The sequence below is a fragment of the Zootoca vivipara genome, chromosome 3 (genome assembly GCF_965207765.1).
Source record: "Zootoca vivipara chromosome 3, rZooViv2.hap1.1, whole genome shotgun sequence".
Classification (NCBI taxonomy): Eukaryota; Metazoa; Chordata; class Lepidosauria; order Squamata; family Lacertidae; genus Zootoca; species Zootoca vivipara.
In genome coordinates, this window is record NC_142586.1 from 116767372 (window position 1) to 116786068 (window position 18697).

At 44.6% G+C, this 18697-nt stretch overlaps 2 protein-coding genes across 4 annotated transcripts in view; one reads left to right on the forward strand and one right to left on the reverse strand.

Moving 5' to 3' along the window:
* FBXO16 (F-box protein 16) overlaps positions 1–15653 on the forward strand; it is a 30657-nt gene extending 15004 nt beyond the window's left edge. For 2 of the 3 annotated variants that reach the window (XM_088666967.1, XM_035110831.3), the window contains exons 7-10: positions 1149–1254; positions 1791–1835; positions 4825–5050; positions 14377–15653. In XM_088666967.1, coding sequence (XP_088523093.1) covers positions 1149–1254; positions 1791–1835; positions 4825–5050; positions 14377–14489 — 490 coding nt within the window. In that variant the 3' untranslated portion in view covers positions 14490–15653. The remainder of the gene's footprint in view (positions 1–1148; positions 1255–1790; positions 1836–4824; positions 5051–14376) is intronic. The other variant, XM_060273191.2, reaches the window with a different exon arrangement.
* Positions 15654–16077: 424 nt separating this feature from the next.
* LOC118082815 (L-gulonolactone oxidase) overlaps positions 16078–18697 on the reverse strand; it is a 47399-nt gene continuing 44779 nt past the window's right edge. The window contains exon 12 of the mRNA XM_035110643.3: positions 16078–16435. Within this exon, the coding sequence (XP_034966534.3) occupies positions 16307–16435 (129 nt within the window). The 3' untranslated portion in view covers positions 16078–16306. The remainder of the gene's footprint in view (positions 16436–18697) is intronic.

Below are 18697 nucleotides of genomic sequence, written 5' to 3' on the forward strand. Positions count from 1 at the left end.
TGATGGTGATGGCAGAGCCCTGAAAGAGCAATCCTCCCGGATTAACAGCGCTACCCCTCCCCCCCGACCCACAGTCCGCGACTGGTGGAGGACGGAGAAGCCCGGGGGTGTTATTTCATGCAGGGCAACTACTTCGCCCTCACGCACCCAGGTCTCAGTCACGCAAGCCAGGTCGACCTCCAGTGAGATGAAAAAGTCTCTCATAGTGGCGGTTTTATTTTGTGGGCTGATAGGAGGAAGATTATTTTTCACGAGAGCAGATGACAGTGCCAAGCATTTTTCTGCCTGTTGTTTTGGGAAAGTAACCTGTTGCCAGGAGCACAGATACGATCCCAGGCAGAAAGACATTCACTTTTCACAAGACTGATGTGACGTGCATAGGGAGCTCCCGGAGTAGAATTAGCTTACTCTTCCTTCCGGGGATCTTAGGGCAGTATCAGCTGTTTTCCCTCTCACACTTTTTTGTCACAAGAAACCTGCCTGTGAGTTACAACGTTAGGCTAAGAGAGTTACTGGCCCAAGGTCACCCACTGAGTTTGGTGGCAGAAAGGAGAATCAAACCCACGTCTCCCTGGCCATGATACCATAGTGGCTTTCATGTAAATCAGTGTTTCTCAAACTTGGGTCTCAAGCTATGGTTGGACTACAACCCCCATCACCCCTGACCACTGCTAGCTAGGGATGCTGGGAGTTGTAGTCCAAAAGTTTGAGAAACACCGATGCATATCTACAGAAACCTTTGAGTGATTTAGCTGTCATTGCTGGATTGCAGGAGGTTGGACTAGATGGCCCTTGGGTTCCCAACTCAACAGTTCTGTGGATCTATGAGTGCTGAAATATCTGCATACCTGGGCACTAGCCCCACTGAAGCACAATCATGTGAATATTGATTCAGAAATAAATTCTGCTGAGTCCAGGCCACTCTTGTATTGGAGCCTGGGACTTCAGTCCTAAGCCCCTGGGACTCACTCCCAGGTAGCTGTGCTTAGGGTTGCAGCTCCAATCTCTGAAATCAGAGGTGGCAGAACAAGCTTCAGGCTTGTGCATTTTTTTTTTTTGTATTTCAAAAAAGAATTTGCCTCTACCCGCCCTGTCCTGGGAAATCATTTTAACTTCGTTTAATACATCTTTCCTCCCCATTCTTGCAGTAGGAAGAAAGGAGGAGGGCTCACCCCAGACCTCAGCCAGTCAGCCTTCCTGAAGAAAAGGAAACCAAGCAGTGCTTCGTACAAACTCCGAAAAGCAAAGTCCCTGGCAAGTATCCCAAGTGGTCAGCCTTCTGGGCTAAGCAGCAAACTTGGTGAGGTGCAAAGCCTTTGGTGAGGAAGGGAGCGCTTGATGGCGGTGGCCCCCTCCCCAAAGCCCCACTGCCTTGCGTTCCCTTTTGAGTCCTTAGCTGCCTAAGTCCACCACTTAAGGGCTGCAACTTGAGCAAAGCTGGCGTTAAATCTTGGAGCATCAGTTATGGTTGTTGCCCTCGTGCTTCTGCAGTCCTGGTGTGCAGTCTTGATGCAGAGCTCACACTTTGCATGCGGAAGGTGCCAGGTTCAGTCTCTGGCCTCTCTCCTCGGAGAGGTGCCACCAGTCAGAACAGACAATAGTGGCCCGACCTGGTCCAAGGCAGCTTCCCAGCAGTTCCTTAGGTGGGTTGCTGCGTTTTGAGCTTTGTGGAGCTCCCTTGCGTGCCTTGAGGCTACATCCGACTGCAGACTGAGTGTCTTTGGCTGCATATTTCTTCCACTTTGGGAAGGACTTTGTGACTCAACGTGCTTTGCTTCCTTGTCCTCCAGCAGCCTGGGGCTGAGCTGCCAAGGACCCCGGAGTGCAGGAATCAGGTATATGGAGCCTGTCAAAGCCTTGCTTTGTGTGCTGCACTCATTCCTGGTGGGGTGGAAGACTCTGACCCTGCCTGTCCCATCACACAGCATCCGCGACCCACACTCACCTGCTTCTCTTTAGGTTGATCCCCGCGAATCATTACGTTGCTTCTTTTTAAGCCACTTAAAATTAATGTCTGCCTTTCACACACTGTCTGCGTCTCCTGTCCCGGTCTCATCATTCAGATGCTAGCAAAATGCCCGTATTAATTCACACACACCCTTTTTTAAAAAATATGTGAAGGTAGTATTTAAAGATTAATGATTGTGGCTTGGCTTGTCCTAAAAAAACAAAGAGTTTGTTGCTCTTTGTGCAGAAGCTTGATTTTAATGGAAGTTTTGCATAGATAGAGGATCTACTACTGCCTTAAGCAACAGCGCTCCTTCATGTGCCAGAGGGACCAGACTTTCTTCTTCAGTTTTAATTTTGGAGACTGTAGCCAAGAAACAAATTCTTTTCACGCTCAGCAGTTGAAGTGTTGACTGCTGTGCCCTTATCTGCCTTTATTGCCTGAATGGATTTCTAAGTATGTGCTTTATTGCTCCTGGCTTTTCCCAACACCCTAAACAATAGATTAAACAAACAGATTGAAGCTGTACGCTTATGCACACTTCCTGGGAGTAAGTACAGTGGTACCTCGCAAGACGAATGCCCTGCAAGACGAATTTTTCGCAAGACGAATGCGTCTTGCGATCTGATGGTGACTCGCAAGACAAATTCGTTTTGCGAAAAATTTGTCTTGCGAATCGCGGTTTCCCATAGGAATGCATTGAAATTTAATTAATGCGTTCCTATGGGCAAAAAAAGAAATTTCAATGCATTCCTATGGGAAACCACAATTCGCAAGATGAATTATTCGCAAAACGAATTGACTTGTGGAACGAATTAAATTCATCTTGCGAGGCACCACTGTAGCTGGGTTGGGGGGGAGGGAGAGAACACACTGGATTTGGCTTCCTGGCAGTGGCCTATTAACATGGACCAGGGTGGGAGCTGGTCCCTTATAGGCCTGCAAGGTCATTGTGGTCATCTGATGAAGGCTTTCTGGTGATGCCATGTGCTCCCAAGCTCTGCCGTGATCTGGAGCAGTTCTCCATTTTGATTTTTGAACACATGTTAAAATACTTCCTTATTTTCCCAAGTCATTTCTGGGTTAGTGACCTAGCCATATTTTTGAACAGGCATCCCAATGTTCTAAACAGAATTCGTATTTTACTGTTCATATTTTTCTATTTGTTGTACATCACTTCAGAAAATGTTTATTATTAAGCTGCCTATAAGTTCTGGAAATAGACATAGTGGAACCTATTTCTGAGTAAGTTTGAAGAGCTGTTTTTCTATGTTAAAGAGCAAAGGCCTAGTTATCCCTCCGTTTGGATTTTGGGTGTGGACTCAGCACACCATGAAAGTGCTCTGGCACACAAAAATATTCCCCAAATGCTTTCATTGGGTCTACCATTGAGGAGGGCTTGGTTAAAATGCAACCCCTAATCCTTTTTCCAGGGTAAAAAGTCCTCACCCGCTCGCTTCCAGGTTTGTTATTTATTGCTCAGCCGTGGCAAGAAAATAGTTCTAAAATTCTTCACTCGCAGCTAACCCAGGGCACCTGAAACAGCTGGCCAGTGTATGTGTGTCTCCCAGCTGGCTGTCAGGCCTGCTCACACACTGCTCCTTTCCTAAAGTAACTCAGTTTCTGCAACTTAAACCAAAAGGCTACTTGATTCCACCTTTGGGGATTGGGGTGTCCCGTGTTTGGATTATCCTCCCCAGAGAAGCCTGCCTGGTGCCTCCTCTGATATCTCCTTGACACCAGGCAAATACTGTTTTGTTTTGTTTTTTAAAAAGCCACCCAGACATTCCATCATCTCATATACTGCTTTTAGTTCTCGTCAATCCATGTTGCTGCTATCTATGTGCTTTTATAAGTGTGATTTACTGTATCTTATTGCTTTGTTTGAATTCTCCTAATTGAATGCCACAATGCAGGTGATAAATAATTTACTAAAGAAAGTACAGTGGAACCTCGGTTTTCGAGCGTAATCCGTTCCGGAAGTCTGTTCAACTTCCAAAACGTTCGAAAACCGAGGATCAAAGGGCTGTCCCCAAGTTCAATGGGGGAAATTGAGAAATGCGCTTTAGCAGCCGCTCGACTTCCGAGGCGTGTTCGAAAATGGAAGGATTCACTTCTGGGTTCTCGGCGCTTGGAAGCCGAGACATTCGAAAACCGAGGTTTGACTGTAATTACATGAGCCAAACAGAACAAAAGATATTTACTTGAAAGTGAGTCCCCCGCTGAGTTTCATGGACTTTCCCCAAGTATATGTGTGTAGGACTGTGGCCTTTCTCTTCCTGCACATTTCCTACCTGCTCAGAATTTAGATAACAGCAAAGTTTGGGTGGTGACTCAAGTTATGACTCAAGTCATTGTGTGTGTGTGTGGTTTTAGGTCAGGGACTGTGATCGCAATTCCTGGTTTGGCTGACAGATTCAAAACCACAGGAGATTCGTAGCCCTCTAAATCTCATAAAGGCATGAGAAAAGCCTGATGGATCAGGCCAAAGTCTGCTAGACCATCTAGGCCAGCATCCTGTCCTCACAGTAGCCAACTCCTTGCCTGTGGGAAACCCACAAGCAGGATCCGAGCACAAGAGTATATCTCCCCTCCTGCCGTTTCCAAGAACCGGTATTCAGAAGCATTGCTGCCGCAGACTGTGGAGGAACTGCAGAGCCATCCTGGCTAGGAGCCGTCAAAGGCCTTCTCCTCCTCCATTTGTCTAAGCCACCAAGGTTGGGGGCCATCACACCTTCCTGGTGGAGCGAGTCCCATTTGCTGTGTGAATGACTTTCTTTTGCCTGCCTTGAATCTTCCATCATTCACCTCCATCGGATGTCCACAAGCTCCAAGAGAAACTACATTTCTTGCTTTGTTTCTGCCTCGTCCCTCAGGTGTCCCTCTCTGCAGACCTTGGCTCACAGCCAAAGGCCCCCGCTCGCCCCAACTGGGCTACTTATCACTCTGTGGGCTATCCTGCCACCAAAGCAATGGCCAAGATCCTTGCCCAGAGCACCCAGTGGAATGCTGGGATACGGCCGGCACCTGCCCAGGGTCCAGTCCCACAGCTGAGCGAGAAGGGGAAGAAGGCCTTTGCACGGACAAGCAGAAGCTCTCCAAGTCAGTAAAACTGGGGATGGTTCATTTCACATAAGGGTGGGGTGGGGGGGTGAGCATTGAAAATGTCAACCCCCTTTCAGTCTGTTATAAAATTGTTATAAAATCATATTGGGGAGGGGGGTTTGCAGGACACCATTATTAATGAACAGAGAGGGGTGACAGAATTTGACAGCTGCAATACCCAGAATCCTGTTCAATGCCATCTTCCCTGTCTCCCCACCCCTCCAGCTAGGACGCGACCCTGCCTGAAGGAAGGCTTAAGGATCTGCATATGCACAACAGTTAGCATAAACTCACACATTTCCCCTCTCCACCTCCCCTCCGCCCAGAACAAAACAATGTTTCCAGAAGAAGGGGGGGGGGAAACCGCCCAAATCCAAAGTTAAACTTTTCTACTCAAGTTAATAATACAGCCTATTATATGTTCTCTTACCATGAAATCTCTATCCGCTGCCTCTGTATTAGAATTGCTGTTTTATATCTTAGAACTGTATATGTCAGGACTGCTACCTTTTAATTAGAAATCCCTGCATTAGGTATGTTTTCCAGGTATATTTTCTGTATGAACCCTGTATGATCCCAACCCACCTGAACCTTGCCCTACTACCACCCTATACCCATTCAAGGACACACGGACAATAGAGGGATTAGCTGGAACAACTTTATTCAAATAAATTGCCATCCTCAACGTAGCCCACCCTTCCATGGCCTGGAGGAAAACACTGCCGGGCGGACTTCCACCCCATGGAAATCGCCAGGAACTGCCCCACCTCTGCACCCATCTCGACTGATTGCCCTTCCTGCCAAACAACAGGGAGCACCATCAACGACAGGAGAAGAGAGATTGACATCTCTCCATCTGAAAGGAGAAGTCATCTCCGCACCCAGCTAATCCGATCTCCCACCCGTCGCCCTTGTCTCCCCCTCCCTCCTAGTCCAGAGATTTCCATGCATGAACAGGAGGGTATATAGGGGGACTTCACCATTTCCCGGGGTTCCTTCCTTCTTTCCAGAGGCAGGGACCCTACAGCTGTAGCTTTGCATTCTGCAATAAAGGGATCAGTTTGTTTTTCCTGACAGCATCGTGTGGTCTCTGTCATTTTCCCGGCGGAGCTGAACTTAGTGCAAATTTTGGAGCTTCCGACCCGCGTCTGTCCTTCTTAAAAGGCAACGCATTTTGGGGTACATTTTTCATAACAATATGGCGAGCCAGCCAGGAGACTCCGTTTAGCCGTACTCTTGGGGCGCCGTGGTTGGGGAGCCCAAGCGCACCCAGCCATTTGCAGGGGGGATCCCCTTCCCCGACTGTCCCTGGAGCTCTGGCCTAACTGGGATCCTTAGCGGGACCACACAGGGAAAACAAACAGGATCCAGACGGCCGTGGGGGCTGATTTGGCAAGATTTTCTTCTCCTGTTGTCGCGAGGTGATCAAGCTTCAGGAAAAGAAGGCAGCGCGCTGCGACGTGAGTATCAATAGGGAAATTGGCTTTTCGGGGTGGGAATTGTCACAGCAATCAACTCTTTCCTGTTTTCCATAGCCAAAAAACCCAAAGCCCGTCGGAGTCTGCCCAGGCTGGAAGGTTTTGCGGCTGCCCTTTCCCTCCCCAAGGCTTGTTGTCCGTCGGAGTTTTGCCCAGATAGCGAGCCTTGGCAACTCTTCCTTCTCTCGCTTAGCTATCCCGGGTGAAGACGCCCCTCTGCCATGGCGACCTTTTGTTAGGTATGACCCATGACCAGAGATTGCAAGTGCGCCCGTTCCCTTTTCCTACTTTGCATTCCTCAGGTCCGATCTGGCATTGCGTAGGCAAGCGTTCAGTAGGACCTGAGTCTAGAGAGCAAGAGGCAGGGAGATTGCTGTGGCACTATTAAATTGTGGGTGGGAATAAGGAGTCCTCCTCGGAGTGTGTCCACTTTCCTAGAACGTTTTCCTAAGGAGACTTTCCAAACCCCATTTTCCCTTAGAGAGCCCTTTAGCAAACCTTCCCAAACCCACTTTCCTATCGGAGTCGGTCCACTTTCCTATCGGAGTCTGTCCACTTTCCTTAGACGTGCCCCAGGTTCCCCAGGAGTCCCCAGAACCCCGAGAGACCCCAAAGCCCCGTCGGAGACTGCCCAGGGCTAGAACTTGCGCAAGTGCCCCTTCGGAGACTGACCAGGGCAAAAATGGGTGCACCCCTGTCCAAAGAGACAACTCTGCAGGCTTCAGGGGAGAAATAAGCCCAAGGAGAGCTTACTTCCCGTCTGAACTCTGATAGACGCCTCCAATTGTATTTAAGAAATGTTTCAGGGTCTAAAAAAACAAAAGAAAAAAACCAAAACAAAATGCAAGCTTGCTTAAATAATTTTTATGTAAGGGCTTGATCAACCCAAAAAAACATGGCAAATATTAAAAAGAGTGGACGTAGTGTGTAAAGGTTTATTTTAAAGAGGCTGTAGAAGGCCATTTTTTCCTCTCCAAAAGTAAAAAGAGGGGCAGGATGAAGGAAAATAAAGAGTTGTAACTTTGAAAATGCTTGCTCAATGCTTTGAAAATATTTCGAAACTTGAAAATGTTCACTTCATAAACTCCAGCTATAAGTGGATAAGAGATGTACTCAATGTTTAGAAATGTTATGGGGTTGTGTATAAATTGGCCACAACATCCATAGACTGCCTTCTTAAGTGTGCATAGTTAAAACTGCCAACTTGTTTTAAATTTCTAGTATAAAGAAACAATGTTGAACCAATCAATCTTAAACATGATAAATATGAGAATGAGGTGTGCAAATGTTGTTATTGAGAGAGGCTACAAAGGGGAGTCTTCCTCCAAGTGACTAGAGGAATATTGACTAAAGGAAAATTGAACAGCTATTCCTATAAAGGCGATTTGTTTGTCAAAAGTAGAGCTTCCATAGCCAGGAATTGTCTATCTGAGTCTAGTTTTAACTTTGATTGTGTTGGACAGAAGGGTTATTGTCGGGCTCCTGATATCAGTCTCTTAAGGAAAAAAACTCATCTGCTAAAGGGTTCTGTATAAAGTTGGTATTTTCATTCAAATCTTGTGAATCCTGTATCTTAGAGGGTTAGACTAAATGACCTCAGGGTCCCTTCTAACTTCCATTTTAGAGCTATGTGAAAGGCAATGTGTCTGATGTGGTGATGGGTTGAAATTCAGCCCAGCTCTGCTTTCTGGCAAGGAAAGATTATTGGTTTTCAGAGTTGGAACAAGAGTGTCATTGTTGTTATGGAGTGATTATATAAGTTTTTATCACTTTCTCTATTAAGGTTTAAAGTTTAAGCACATATGAAAGTCTTGAACATTTCCCAATCTTTATCCAATCTTAAGATTTGCTAAAGGCTTCTATATAACGTTGGTACTTTTAATCTTCCCCTTCCTTATTTTTCCCTTAGTACACACGTGTGCTTCCGTGATAGGGCATAGCCCGTGTTTCCTTCCCAGTCAGGCATCTGTACTCAAATGTATGTGTATCCTAAGGGCGGTGATAGTGTTGAGATCCCCATATTTCAGAAGGGGTGGACTAGATTACTCAAGCACTGAAAAGTGAGTTTAAACTCTGGTGGCTTAGTGAAATGGCCTGAATTCAGTCAAGCTTTACTCTTTGGTGGAGAAGGATGGAAAGACAGATTTTTAAAGTTTGGCATGAAGAGTTTGAGGTGCCACTTAGAAAGAGGTAGAGATGGTATATCATACATTGGAAATGAATGTCTGGTGTTTTTCCCCCCCCCCACCATATTGTCAGCTATTTTTTAACTGCAAAACTCCACCCAACAGTTCAAGCACATACAAATTCATAATCAAGCAGAATGAGCCTTGACCATCCCTGTACATAAAGGCCAGAAGAATTAGTCTGGAAGATGGTGAGGCTGAGATGAGTGAGAATGTTGAATATCATTAAGTCTGCTCTGGCCATATCACCCATAGATAAGGGGGCAGAGAATTTAGTCTGCCATGGCTGTAATAAATTAATTAAAAACAAACGAAAACATTTGCAATCACGAATTCACCCCGAACCCTGTAGATAAAGGGGGCAAATCAAGATTTATTTTGCCTGGGGTATGAGATGTTTATATAGTACAGTAAACATGGCTAATTAGTGCCATGACTTCATTAAGGAGTTTAATTTGACCAAACTTTTATTGCAGCTTTCTTGTGAAAATATTGGGTTGGGTTGTCTGTGAAAATATTGGGTTGTCTGGATGTTGAAGTTTTATATATTTAAAGTTTAAGATTTATAAGCCTGCTTCCTAAGCAGCAAGGAACAGGAAGTAAGAGGTGTCAGAAATATCTCAGGACACAAAAGCTATAGAAATGGATTTAAACTGACCAAAAATAATTTAATTTGACCACTTTTTGTTGCTGGTTTGGTGGAAGTGTAAATTGTTGGGTTTCTGTGTAAAATCTAACCTATTCACCCTTCCCTTCCTCTATTCAAATGGTAATTTAGCCAACACCAGCAACACTTTCAAATGGTACAATGGATTTCTGAATCATGAACTTTGTACATGCACAGAGGCTATGCCAGCTTGAAGAGAAAAAATAGAGAGAAAAAGGAGGTTAAAAACAAAACAAAACAAAAACAGCAACCAAATGCTGAAGGGCCTGTGCCATGCAGGGGAAAATTTGTTTAAATTTCCTTATGTGTCTTTGACTCCAGGGGGTCACTTGAGAAAACAAAAGGGTCAAGTGTTGGACCATCATTCCAAATCTAATATGCAAAATTCTTTCCAGAGGTAAATATCTCAGCACTCCCACTTTGAGTTCATCGCTTGAGTACTTTCATCGCTTGAGTACTTTTTGTTGCTGTTTGTTTCCCCTTTCAACAGGATACTGATTGTGATTTTAGTCAAGGGCTTAGAAAAAAAACTCCAGACTATGCAAACCAAGGGTCTGCTCCCCCTTTCCAATGGGTATTCAGGAAGCACCTTCAGATACTTATCTCGCATTTGCATTTCACCCCAAGCATTAACTCCTGCATAACCTCCCCCCTTGCAAAGTTCCAACCTAACATGCAAAAATTATTCTCACAGCTTTCCCAGGAAGAACATTTCTAAAGGATATGTGAACCTTTAAGAAGACTAAACCCCAGTAACAAGTGTTTATTTTTTCCTTTCTCCCACAGCAAAAAAAAAAGGGGGGGGTAGTGAAGAGATACAAACAGTAATTTCTTTCCTTACAGTCTGCAAAACGAGCTTAAATCCCTGCTGTATTAGTTTACTTCCCGCTATAGTTTTATATATTTCCTTTACTTTGATGCTTCTCTTTAGGTTGCAAATAATCTGCTTTCATTTATTAAATCAGTTTTTCCATTATGTCTATGAAATTAATCTAACCATACTTGTACAACTTTAGATTGCTACTCTTTATTTTCATTTGAGATGCTCATTATTAGAAATTGTGTGTTTTAGCATTTATTTATTTATTTTGGTTCCTCATATGTCAGTGTTTTGTTTTGTTATATTTTGGGGCATGTCCATCAGTCCATCACATGGAATGCCAATATTAACCTGTATGGTCTTTATAATGTCTTCATATTATTTGATAATAATTTTTTTTAAATCTGAGATTTTTGTGTCAAGTCCTTCTTAAAAAAAAAAAATTGTTGTTTGAGTGGTAATCTAAATATCATTTTGTTTTTATTTATGCATTTTTTCTATTTCTACTTTTTCTTCCTGTACATACGAATGTAGCATCTAAGTCATTCTTTCCTGTAAATAATAATAGTAATAATAATCCCTTTCAAACAGGATACGCGAACCTCCAAGAGAATTCAGAACCACACATGGAAAATGTTAATAACTTATCAATTGTGTCCTAATTAACAAAATTGTTGTCCTCCACAGCCAAACTAGGTGAAGTAAATTAAACAGACTGAGTAGACAATAACAGCAGTAATTAAATATGAATGATAATAATAATATTTAAATGAATAAAATGCTTAACTATGATCACATATTATTTGCAGCTTCCCAAGAAGAACTTTATAGAATATTTCCCCCTTTATTATTATTATTATTTAACTAATTATATCTTCAGGCCCCAACCCCCTACAGGCCTATTTTCAAAAGGATGTTTTACAGGAAATCAAATGCTAATACCATCCCCTCACCACCTTACCAACCTGCCAATGCATCACAGTGGCCGCAACAATTTATTCCCATAAAAGACTTGAGAAACTAAGTAATTGAATTATGAAGGGCATTTTATCTCTTAGCTATAATGTTTCAGCAAGGTTTAGAAGTGCTGTTAACTTCCTCCCAGTGACTCAAAGGCAGACAAGAAAAGCCCTTGTGCCCAAGGTTGGAAATACATGCAAAAGCAGCAAGAATTATCTCAAGTTCACCCAATTGCCTCAAGATATACAAATGGTGTAGACTTAACAATGTGAAGGTTTTATGCATTATGTGTTATTATGTAGGAATGCTGAAATGTGTCAAATGGGACGGACAAGGGGGGGGGAATGAGTTACAAGGATATTTCTTTTTTTATTTTAGACTGTGCCCTCAAGATTGTGCAACTGATATATAATTATGTTTTATGTTACGTGATATTCTGCAGAAACCTTGACCTATGTCTGACAAGTATATGTTATTTCCACAAAAGGGGGGGGGCATTTTTGTGTGTAATTGCTTTCATGTTTTATGTATAGTTAGTTATTGTATAGTGTAACATTCCTTATGCACCCAATGGTGGTATTATTCCTTATACGCCCAATGGAGGACTCGCCCAATGGAGGACTCATGTTTTCTAAAAGATCAGGCTATTGCATAGTCCATTGTTGAGATTTAGATCAATTTATGACCACATTTCCTTATCTCACCTGGCACTTTGTAGTGTGCCAGCCTTCTTTTTACCAAGAAGCAGTTTCAGGATTCATGAAACCAGCAGATACAAGAAGGTGTATATGCCTTGATTTACCTGGAATGATTCCTTATAGAATTAAATTGACCAATTTGGACATGTGCCCTTTTCAGAATGGTTTTTATGGGGCTGTATAAATTATAATTGGGTCAGTTCTAATTGGGCAAGTGAATCCAAGGTGCAAGTAGCTTTCTCCCTTTAAGAGTAACTGAGCAACTCCCTACTACAGTGCAAGACCAGAGCCTATAATAAAAAAATCCCATAGAAAGCCCAAGGCAAAGGCATCTCTCTCATGACATGTCCAAACCTGTGGCAGCTATGGTGAGTGCCAGGTGACATGGTCGATATGAAAGCCCTAAAGGGATTCACCAGGGATTGTTGCTGCTGTGCCATGATGGAGGTGTGGGACCAGAAAGCTAACTTTTACACCTGAGAACACACAAAAGGCAAACTCCAAGGAAACTGCATTTTTCAGTCATTGGTGGACCTTCCGGTAAATGTAAGGCATATACCATTTCTTATAAAATGCTTCTCCCAAGCCCCCCTTTGAGCCGCCACCACATACCCCTAGGTTGTGCCAATGTACCACCTGGGAAATGGAGAATACGTCACTGTCGATTATGTGAGGCAATGATTGGTTGTTAAACAACAATATTGCCTCAGAGAGGGGGCTGTTATAAAATTGTTATAAAATCATATTGGGGAGGGGGGTTTGCAGGACACCATTATTAATGAACAGAGAGGGGTGACAGAATTTGACAGCTGCAATACCCAGAATCCTGTTCAATGCCATCTTCCCTGTCTCCCCACCCCTCCAGCTAGGACGCGACCCTGCCTGAAGGAAGGCTTAAGGATCTGCATATGCACAACAGTTAGCATAAACTCACACATTTCCCCTCTCCACCTCCCCTCCGCCCAGAACAAAACAATGTTTCCAGAAGAAGGGGGGGGGGAAACCGCCCAAATCCAAAGTTAAACTTTTCTACTCAAGTTAATAATACAGCCTATTATATGTTCTCTTACCATGAAATCTCTATCCGCTGCCTCTGTATTAGAATTGCTGTTTTATATCTTAGAACTGTATATGTCAGGACTGCTACCTTTTAATTAGAAATCCCTGCATTAGGTATGTTTTCCAGGTATATTTTCTGTATGAACCCTGTATGATCCCAACCCACCTGAACCTTGCCCTACTACCACCCTATACCCATTCAAGGACACACGGACAATAGAGGGATTAGCTGGAACAACTTTATTCAAATAAATTGCCATCCTCAACGTAGCCCACCCTTCCATGGCCTGGAGGAAAACACTGCCGGGCGGACTTCCACCCCATGGAAATCGCCAGGAACTGCCCCACCTCTGCACCCATCTCGACTGATTGCCCTTCCTGCCAAACAACAGGGAGCACCATCAACGACAGGAGAAGAGAGATTGACATCTCTCCATCTGAAAGGAGAAGTCATCTCCGCACCCAGCTAATCCGATCTCCCACCCGTCGCCCTTGTCTCCCCCTCCCTCCTAGTCCAGAGATTTCCATGCATGAACAGGAGGGTATATAGGGGGACTTCACCATTTCCCGGGGTTCCTTCCTTCTTTCCAGAGGCAGGGACCCTACAGCTGTAGCTTTGCATTCTGCAATAAAGGGATCAGTTTGTTTTTCCTGACAGCATCGTGTGGTCTCTGTCATTTTCCCGGCGGAGCTGAACTTAGTGCAAATTTTGGAGCTTCCGACCCGCGTCTGTCCTTCTTAAAAGGCAACGCATTTTGGGGTACATTTTTCATAACAAGTCATATCATCATTTTGTTATTTTATTATTACTACTGAGTTTTTGAGATTGTAGACAAAAGTTCAGTATCTCTCGCCACGCACAAATTTGGCCGTGACAAGAACACTAGCTAAGCAATTTTAAAGAGAGCTTTTCAATGAAAAAGGGAACCAAAACTACATCCATCATAAGTTGGATGAAATAATAAAGCTGTGACAAGCAACAGTCTTAACCATAGGCAAAGCAAAATTAGAATTAAAAACGACACCAAGACTTCGCAGCTTCATTGCCATCGGTAACTTATGACTGATAACCAATGTAGCTGGTAAGAAAGAAGGCTAATATATTCCCTTCTCTTTTTGTATCGTAGGTTAGAGGGTTTGTTTAAAAGGCTGGAGCAACAGTCTGCTATGCGCTTTTGGAGCAGATCACTGATGTTCTAGGACATTAGCAAACATTACAAAGTCATTAATTATTATTGCTATTGCTATCATCTGAACAGGTTTGGGGGGAGAGAAGGCACTGCTGGATGTATCCAGGTACCCCCACCCCACCCCCATATCTTAAGACAAGCCTCCATTGCAATGCAGATATGTTGAAAGAATGTCGGTCAGGTTTAATTTTGCAAGGGGCTGTTTCCTTTTAGTTTCTCGCTGTTGATGTTAACTACAGTACTTCATCTTCTCTACCTGTTCCAGCATCTCCACTCTTTGAAAGCCTGCCCTGGGAACTTCCCCCATCAGACATGGGATCTGATGCAGAACAGGAGGATGGAGAAAAGAGACTTTTCAAAGCAACACACTTGAATTAATCTCCCCAAGGGAAAGACAGATGTTGTTGCAGGTTACAATCGTGTTCCCAGAGCTATGAGCCTGGCTTTCTGAAAAGGGGCTCTTTGGACGAGGATTAAGAATCATGTGGATTTATCATGTCTGCATTTCTATGGTGGACAAACCAATGATTAACCAATGGACTGTTGGGACAACCTGGATTAAAAAAACAACACCAAAACTGTTCAGATAGGAACTTTGCACATGGCCTTAGACAAGGCACTATTTCTCAGCCTTAGTTTCCAAGCTGTAAAATGGGAATGGTGGTGGTCTACCTCATCGAGTTGTTGTGGAATTGATGGTCGGCAACAGTGCAGTGCTATCCATATCTACTCAGAAGTACGTCCCACCGAATTCAAGGGGACTTACTGTGAAAGTTTTTAATGAATATTTAAAACGGAAACCTGCAAAATGGCGCCCTCACGCTTCTCCCGCACCTCCCTGTTTTGCTGGCTCATGAAACGTAGCAGAGTTTCTCCTTTCTGCGCAACTTTTAAACGTAGTGGTTTGCAGCCCTTCTGTGTGTAAAGCTCTCAGCAATAAAATGCTGACAGTTTCTTCCAAACTGTTAACATTTAATAATAAAATAATAAACTCCAGGAGAGCTTTCTCCCATTGCTTCCTCCTGGCTTGAAAACGAAAGTAGAAGAGGTTCACACACAAAGAAAGATTCTGGTATGTGAACAGCCCCACCCAGTGGCCAGAGCGTCATAGCAGAGCCATTAACTCTTTAAGCTCTGATATTCTTCACAATTACTCCCTTGGTAAGCATTTATAGCAGGGGTCCCCAAACTTACTCGGCTTCGGGCCAGATGCCCACCGCACTGATCGTGTGGTGGGCCGGAGGGCGGGGGAGCGGGCGCGGGCGCAGGGGAGGACGCGGCTGTGTGCGCCCATGCACATGCGCAAACACTATTTCTGGCACACTCCCGACCTGAAAAGCAGCGGAAATAGCTTGTGCACCTTTGGTGGTCCCTTCCAGCACTAAAATTCTATGACTCTATATGCGCTCAGCAACATCTGTTTCTCTCTGCCCCCTTTAAGCTTATTGTATAGCCAGATGGAGAGATTTGACGGTCTCAAAGGCTTGCTCACTTCTTTGTAGCCTTTCACTTGGTCCTAATAAATCCATTTCCCTCTTGTTACATTTGGATTTTATTTCCTCTCTTAGACTGCAGTCCTAACTCTACCTGGAAGTTGGCCCCATTGAATTCAACATGACTCAAACCTTCTGAGCAGGCGTGGGACTATGCTGTATAATTAAGCCTTCTAATCTGGGAAACAAAAGAACATTTAAATGCACTTGGCAGTCCTGGAAATTAACTATCCTTTTGGGTAGCTTCATTTGGCTGCCTGGATCTCGGGGAAGGAGCTCCCCCCCCCCACATTCATCATGACACCAACCGCTGGAGAATCCCCTGATGCAATTATTCCCAAACTTTTTGGGGTCACTGCCCCCTTGGTTCCATAGACTCCAGTGCCCCCTAACCTCTAGACAGCATTATTCAGAATAGTGGTTTGCACAACCTTCTAAGGAAGATGATAACACAGTATAAAATTCCAAACAGTAACAGTTAGCTGCGCATTTATTCAAAATCCAATTGAAAATAATGCAATAGAAATGGAGGGACTTGATCCAGCAACAGCAGCTTTCCAGATAGTCACCTCCAGTGCCCCCTTCTGCCCCCTTACCTCTTAGTGCCCCCCAGATAATCCCACCACCCCCAAGAGGGTGCTACTACCAACCACTTTAGGAAGCACTGCCCATACAAGAGGTTCTTCCACCGCCAGCAACTTCTCAGTAGAAGACCTTCTCCAGGTAGGCATTCAGGAACATTCCTCTGGGGTCCAGCTTCTCCCGGATGGAGCAGAACTCCTGAAAGCCAGGGTACATCTTCTCAAAGTCCCTCCGAGTGCACGTGTGGGCCTGCAGGTGGAGAAAAAGTTTTACGAAAGCGCCCTCCCTCCCTCCCTGGGTCTGTATCGGGTGGGTTGAGACTTCTCAGCCTGAGAGGCATGTTCCCTGGTCAGAAGCCTTCCAGGGCCAGCATGTCAGTGGTGGGTGGGGCCTATATCGAGAGTGGGTGGGGCAGAGCCGCTTCACAGACACGCCTATTCCATGCCCTCAACTCCCTCCTCTGCCCATCTGCCTCCCCTCTTTTGTCCTGCCTCCCATGCAGCACTGGGGTTTTAAAAAGAATCCCATTGGCACCCACAGAGGTTTATTACAAAGCCTAGTTGCTGTGGGATGGTGATTTTTTTTAAAAAAAATTGTCTGTGTATGTGGCCACAGCGAACAAGGAAGTTTGACTACCGTGTTTCCCCCTTTTTAAGACGTAGCCATAATATAAGACATAGCAGGATTTCTAAGCAGTTGCGCGATATAAGCCATAACCCGAAAATAAGACATAGTGATAGACCCTTCCCCCCTCCCGCCAGCCAACTCTCCCCCATAAAAATCTCTCCCCATTTTACTGTCGCTCCAAAGACACGTATTTCTTTTAAAAGCTTGTAAAAATGCACCGTAGAGCCGTTCCTGCAGCCTCGTGATTCCCCCTCCTGTTTCTGTAAGCATTTTTTAAAATACCTGTAAAAGGATTCCAAAATATTTTTTTTTAGCTAGGCTGTGTGAGCTCTGCTTGCTTGGTGAAGAGGAGAAAAGTGGCATTTGCGGTGGGGAGAAGATGAAAGCACGAGGGAAAAAAGAGGGGCGATTGAAGACGCTGCCTTCCCCTTTAGGGAGAGACTCTGTGTGCGCGTCTCTCTCTCTCCCCCCCCCCCTCTCTCTCTCTCTCACACACACACACAGCCCACCTCTCGTTTCCCCCCACCTTTCCCCCTTTTAATAGCCTTTTAAAAAGTGAGGATTCTTTTTTCTTTCCATTGCTTGTCTGTAGAGCTTACCCTTTAAGGATTTGTACCAGTACCGGGATCGCTGCCGGTGGCGCAGTCCTTGCCTTGGGGATTAAGGACTTTCCCCTTCTCGCTGTTTAGGAGCTGCTAAACACTGCCCTACACCCTACACAAAAGTTAACATTTTGTGGGTAAGAGAAACACGGACGGGTTGTTAGGACCAGCAGATTATCTCACCCCGCTTTCTGCTGGCTCAATTGCTACTTAATTGCTACCATTTACCATCTTAATTGCTGCTCAGCTGGCTGCTTTGTTTTCTACAGTATCTCAGCCGGTAGCCTCTTTGCTATCAGTGCTACAAAGTGCTACATTGTTGGAACTTTCGCTCTTAAGTCTTGGGCAGTTGGCTGGCTGGTAGAGATCCTTATTTGCTTTAGTATAGGCTACTGCTACGACTGCATCACACAGATAGATTCCATTATACTGTACTGGTTTAAATTTAAGAAGCTCCAGTGTAGCAGATTGCTATTAAGTGAGTCCCCACCTGGGAGGGGAGAGAGAGAGAGCAGCCCTTCGGAGGAGCTCCTTCCCTCCCTCACGAACATCCCAGGGCCGGGGAGAGAGGGCTGGGCCAGCGATGCACACACCTCCCTTCCCTCAGACTCCCTCTCATGGAGCTTGGTGGTGGCTGTTGCCCGTCATTTTCTTTCAGTCAAGAGTCCTGCCCCGCAGGGAGACAGGGAGCAAGAGGGGCACTGCTCCTGATGTAATAAAAATACCGGTAAGACATTCCCTGAAAATAAGCCACCCAGTGTTTTTTTGAGGAAAAAAAGTGATAAGACGGTGTCTTAAAATGTGGGAAAGACGGTATTCCTTCCCCAGACGCAATCTCCTCTAGGGAGTGTTGAATTTTGCAACTTTCAACTTCCTCAAATGAGGGTTGCTAAAAAGTTGTAGCATAACTTGGGAAGAAAAAGGATATTTCGGTTAAATTAACATAATTAAGTTTTGCCTGGTAAGTAAAATGTGTGTGAAATTGCATAGAAATCATTAAAAATGATTGCCAAGTACTTGCAGTTGTCGTGTTATTATTTAGCATCACCTGAAATGTTTAGAACAGGCACCCCCAAACTGCGGCGCTCCAGATGTTTTGGCCTACAACTCCCATGATCCCTAGCTAACAGGACCAGTGGTTGGGGATGATGGGAATTGTAGTCCCAAACATCTGGAGGGCCGAAGCTTGGGGATAAGTTCTGAAAGCAGTTTATGTGCTTCTTCATCAAATGTAAATGTACCAATTAAATGTTGTCCAAGCACAAAAATAGCTGGTTTGAAT